Below are 5642 nucleotides of genomic sequence, written 5' to 3' on the forward strand. Positions count from 1 at the left end.
TCTGACTGCTCTGTTTGGGATCACTGGAGAGGGGGTGACTCTAACCTGAGAAAAATGACAAACTCTGTCTTTTGTCTCCCTCTTGGCTAGACGTGCAGTCCTGGTTAGGTGGAAGGATGCTGCCCCCCCGACTCGTCTGCAACTCGAGAAGATTAGGTTCACACTCAATCATAAGAGCAGGAACTTTCAGGAGATGTGGGGCCCTTTTCTGGAGACAGATATGGGAACGAGGCAACCAGGGTGCATTACCGTGTCGAACATAGGCCGAGTATAAACCCATTTTGTGGTGCCAGTGTGGTACCTAGCTAAAGAGTGGGCAGTGACAGAATGGGAGGGGGGAGGGTAAGGCAGGGGTGTCAAACTCATTTTGGTTCGGGGGCCACATTTAACCCGTCTGATCTCAAGTGGGCCGGACCAGTGACGTTAAAGCAAAATAACAGCTTTGTTTTAGTTTTTTATTCAGTTGGAAAAAAGGCCTCAATCAACATAGTAGCCTAATCCAGTGTTTTTCAATCATTTTCCATCTCCAGGATATCAGCTCTTTGTTCATCCAAACAAACCCTGATAAAACACTGAGTAGTTAGGAATATGAAAGATCGTAAAATACTTTTTTCTTTGTGTTTATTTGATTATATTAAAGACATTTTGATAAGAATGACGGTACCGCGATTTAGCTGCAGCTACAGCTACATGTTAAGTTGCTGTCCTGCAACGGTGACGCTACTTCGTCACATCATCCCCCTCCTCTCCATGGTTGGCGCTGTATTGCAACCTTGTATTGCAACCTTGAAAGATAATCAGCCAATAGGTTCATCTTGCCAGATCGATGACGAACATCGAACCTAAATGGTTGCAGGGACAGGTACCATCGGGTGATTCGACTGTTGCGGTCCTTCATAGAGTTGATCCATGTCAGGGCTCTGTGATCAGTCTCTAGGTCAAACTCTCCTCCTGAAAGGTAATACCGCAGACATTCCAATCCCCACTTGATGGCAAGGGCTTCTTTCTCCACTACAGAATACCTTGTTTCCCTTGGAAGCAGTTTCCGACTTAGGTACAGGACAGGACGTTCTTGACCTGGATTCCCTTGTGCCAAGACAGCTCCAAGACCCACTGCAGAGGCATCCACCTGAACCAGGAATCGCTTGTTGAAGTCTGGGCTTCTGAGGACTGGAGTAGAGCATGAACAGGCTTTAATGCATTGAAGGCTCTCTCACATTCTTCAGTCCAACAAAGTGGATTTTTCTGGCCTTTGCCTGTTAATGCAGTGAGTAGTGCTGCAATTGAAGCAAAGTCTGGCACAAACTGACGGTACCAACCAGCTAGCCCAAGAGAAGACCGGATCTCCTTCTTGGTTTTAGGCAGAGGGCAATTTCGGACAGCTTCCACCTTGTCCGACTGTGGTCGCACCTCACCTTTTCCAAGCTGGTATCCCAGGTACTGCGTTTCTTGCTTTGCCCACTCACATTTAGAGATGTTGAGGGTCAGCCCCGAGTCTTTGAGTTTCCTCAGGACCCTCTTCAGGTGTTGGAGATGTTCCTCCCAGGTACTACTGAAGATCACAACATCATCCAGGTATGCTGCACTGAACTCCTCACACCCCTGGAGTACCCTATTCATGAGTCTTTGGAATGTTGCAGGTGCTCCATGCAATCCAAAAGGCATCACAGTGAACTGGAAGAGACCTGAGGGTGTTTAGAAAGCAGTGTAAGGTCTACTGGATGCTGCTAATGGTACCTGCAAGTATCCCTTGCACATGTCCAGTGTCATAATGTATGCGGCAGACCCGATCTTCTCCAACAAGTCATCAATCCTCGGCATGGGGTAAGCGTCAAACTCTGAAACAGAATTAAGTTTGCGGAAGTCAATGCAGATCCTCAATGAGCCATCTTTCTTCGTAACGATTACCACTGGGCTGCAACATTCTGAGTTAGATGGTTCAATAACCCCTGAAGATAACATGGCGTCCACCTCTTCATGAAGTTTTCCAATCAGCTGCTGAGGAACTCTGTAAGGCTGCTGGCGAACAGGTTTTGCCTCCTTCAGCCTGATAATGTGCTCTGCGAGCGTTGTTCTTCCTGGGTTGTTGCTGAACAGGGAAGGCACCTCCTGGAAAACCTGGGAGAGTTGTGTAATTTGCTCACGAGTAAGATGTTCTAATCGTGTCAAAGTTTCTTTCAGCACTTCCTCATTTACAGCCTCCTTCTCTGGTTGTCCTACTACAAGTGTAGCTTTCACTGGCTGAGTCACTTGCTCTTTACATTCTTTAAAAAGGTTCACATGATAAATTTGCTTTTTCTTCTTCCTTTCAGGATGTTCTATGTCTTATGTGACTGGACTTATTTTTCTGGTCACCGTGTATGGTCCTTGCCATTTGGTTAGTATTTTACTGGTAGAAGACGGTAGCAGAAGAAGAACTTTCTGACCCGGTTGGTACTCACGATTGCGTGCATGTAGGTCATACTAGGTTTTCTGCATTTTCTGAGCTTTTTGCAAATGCAGCTCAGCTTCGTCTCTGTAGTTTTGCAGTCCCTCCTTCATCTCCAGTATGCACTGCACGACACTCCTTCCTTGGTTTTGAAAGCAGAGTCCTCCCAAGACTTTTGAAGTAAGTCGAGTGGTCCTTGGACGTCCCACCCATACAGCAGCTTGAAAGCTGAGAATCCGGTAGAAGCTTGTGGAACCTCCTGATATGCAAAAAGAAGGAAAGGTAACCAACGGTGGCAGTCTCTGCCAGTATCATCAACAAATTTTTGTAGTATTCTTTCCAATGTCTGCTTAAATCTTTCAACAAGACCGTCAGTTTGTGGATGGTATGGTGTGGTTTTGATAGAGGTGATGCCTAGCTGTTGTGGAAGAGCTGCATTAACCTTGATGTGAAGTTTGTCCCTTGATCAGTTAGGATTTCATCAGGAATCCCTGTTCTAGAGAACAATTGGACCAAACATTGCATTACAGATGATGTGGTGATACTGCGTAGGGGGAAAGCCTCAGGGAAGCGTGTTGCATAATCGCAGACGACCAAGATGTATTGGTGCCCTTGGCTGCTCTTCACCAGTGGTCCAACGATGTCCATCGCCAACCTTCGGAATGGAGTTGATATAATGGGGAGTGGTTGCAGGAGAGCCCTGTCAGACTTATGAGATATAACAGTTTTTTGACAGATGGGACAGGTAGCACAGAACTGTTGTACATCAGAGTACACACTAGGCCAATAGAAACGAGAACTAACACGCATGTAGGTTTTGTGTCGACCAAGGTGTCCAGCCCAAGGGATGGTGTGTGCCAAGTGCATTATCAGTGGTCTGCAGTTTTTTGGGATTACAATCCGTATTTTCCCATCACAGAGAACATAGAGCATATTACTGTCAACAATAAAGTACTCTTTTCACATTTGTAATGCATTTGTCTCATCTGTAACCTTCGAAAACAGATTTTTCAGTGTCTCATCATTTTTTTGCAACTCACCAATGTTAGCTGGCACTTCCCATATTTTGCTAATCAACAAGTCATCAGTATCCGAACCTGTGATATTTGAATGCTTCTCAAAACGACGTTGTTTTTTTGACCTTCTGGGTGGCATTCTGACACATACTACTGTCCAAGTCTGGCAGTGGTTGAACCCCCATTTTAGCTTTAGATCGTGTAATTACTGGAGCTGAAACATCAGTTTCATGAATATACTCTTCACTTTGTAGCAAACCCATTAACATAGGAAAACCCCTATCCAAAAGAATGTCAACTGGTAAATGATCAACTACTCCAACAGTTATTAAATAGGGTTGGTCATCAATAACAACTGTTACCTCTGCATTTGGATATGTATGTTTGTCACCATGAACACACAGAATGTCTGTTTTGTTATTAAGGTCCACACTACTGATAGGAACAACACTTTTCTTTACAAGAGATGTGAAACTACCAGTGTCTAATAAAGCAGTCACTTTTTGTCCATTCACAGTCACAGTTTTGTGAGTTTTCTGTTGCAGTTCTTTTTTTACATGTTCATCTTTATCACGTGGAGCGTAGCAGGAACCAGTTACCTTAGTCTTGCGTAGGGGACACACTGAAGCCTTGTGGCCCGGCTGCTGACAGTAATAGCAAGTAAAAGTCTTACCAGAGTCCTGCTGGTCTCGGCGACTGGCTGTGGTACCTGGACGTTCCGGCTGGCTATCTCCCCTTGTCAAACGAACAAGTGATGCTGGTTGTCCTGAACGAGGTGCACTGCTGGTCCCTCGAGGAGGCAGAGATCCTTTTCGTGCATTCAGGTACTGAAGAGCAAGCTTGGCAGCTGTCAGCCCATCCGTCGGCTCATGTTCCTTCACCCAGGTCCGGACATCAGGAGGGAACACTCGCAGAAGCTGCTCCAGGATGATTTTCTCACCAATTTCCTCCTTTAAATGCTGCTCCGGTCGTATCCATCGACAATAAAGTCCTTTGAGACGGTGGTATGTCTCTGTAGGCGTTTCACCTGCTGGCAGGGAAACCGCTCGGAACTGCTGCCTGTGGGTTTCAGGTGAAATGTCAAATTTTTCCAACAAAGCAGCTTTGAGGTCAGTGTATGAGTCTGCTTTTTCCTCATCCATAGCTGTGTAGGCCTCCAATGCCTTTCCTGATAGCAGTGGGATCAGTCTGCAGGCCCACTCAACCTCTGGCCATCTCCAAGTTTTTGCAATGCACTCAAAGCGCAGTAAATAGTTCTCAATGTCTTCACCTTCTTGAAAAGGCAGTAGTTGGGGCTCAGTGTGAAATCATCTGTCGAGACTTTTTTTGTGTTCGTCTACCTAGACGATATCCTTATTTACTCTTGGGATCAAGATCAGCATATCCACCATGTCCGGCAGGTTCTCTCACGCTTACTGGAGAGCCAATTATACGTCAAAGCGGAAAAATGCGAATTTCATGTACCCACGATTTCTTTCCTCGGCTTCATCATAGAAGCAGGTAACATTCTTCCTGATCCTGCCAAGATCACTGCCGTCACTACTTGGGAACCACCTAATTCTAGGAAAGAACTCCAACGCTTTCTCGGCTTCGCTAATTTCTACCGAATTCTACGTTTATTAGAAATTATAGCACTATTGCTGCCCCTTTGACTCAACTCACCTCTGTTAATAGACCTTTTATTTGGAATCCTGAGGCTCAATCCGCGTTGATGGCGCTCCTGCGTACACGGCCAGTCGGGTGCTGGATGTTCATCGCCGGGGCCGTGGTTTTCAGTTCCTCGTGGACTGGGAGGGTTACGGTCCAGAGGAGTGCTCATGGATCTCCCACTCCTTTATTCTGGACCGTACTCTAATCGAGGACTTCTACCTGGCCCACCCGGATCGCCGCCCTGGACCCCCTGGAGGCGGTCGTTGAGGTGGGGGGTACTGTCACGGTGCCTCCATCAGCTGCCTCCCCCTCCCTGCTCTCTGATTGGAACCAGCTGCCCTTCATCACATCATCATCCTGCAGACCTTCTTAAGGAGATCCCACCCCAGCATTCTACGCCAGTCCGTTACACTCTCCGGTGCTTATGCCTGGCTTCAAGCTAAGTAACTTGCTTCGTATTTCCAAGCCTCATACTTACCTCCTCTTGTCGTACGCGACCAGCAGTCTCCTGCTGCTCTGACCGTGTCTGAGTTTCTTCTGGGTTCCAG

General features: G+C 46.6%; 1 protein-coding gene across 1 annotated transcript; it reads right to left on the reverse strand.

The window, feature by feature from the left end:
- Nucleotides 1-669: 669 nt before the first annotated feature.
- LOC111947515 (zinc finger protein 213-like) lies at nucleotides 670-5433 on the reverse strand. Its single transcript, XM_023955536.1, has one exon. It carries the CDS (start codon nucleotides 4584-4586, stop codon nucleotides 3546-3548), a length of 1041 nt encoding a protein of 346 aa, XP_023811304.1. The 5' UTR covers nucleotides 4587-5433; the 3' UTR covers nucleotides 670-3545.
- Nucleotides 5434-5642: the final 209 nt, after the last annotated feature.

This window comes from Oryzias latipes, chromosome 6 (genome assembly GCF_002234675.1).
Source record: "Oryzias latipes chromosome 6, ASM223467v1".
Classification (NCBI taxonomy): domain Eukaryota; kingdom Metazoa; phylum Chordata; class Actinopteri; order Beloniformes; family Adrianichthyidae; genus Oryzias; species Oryzias latipes.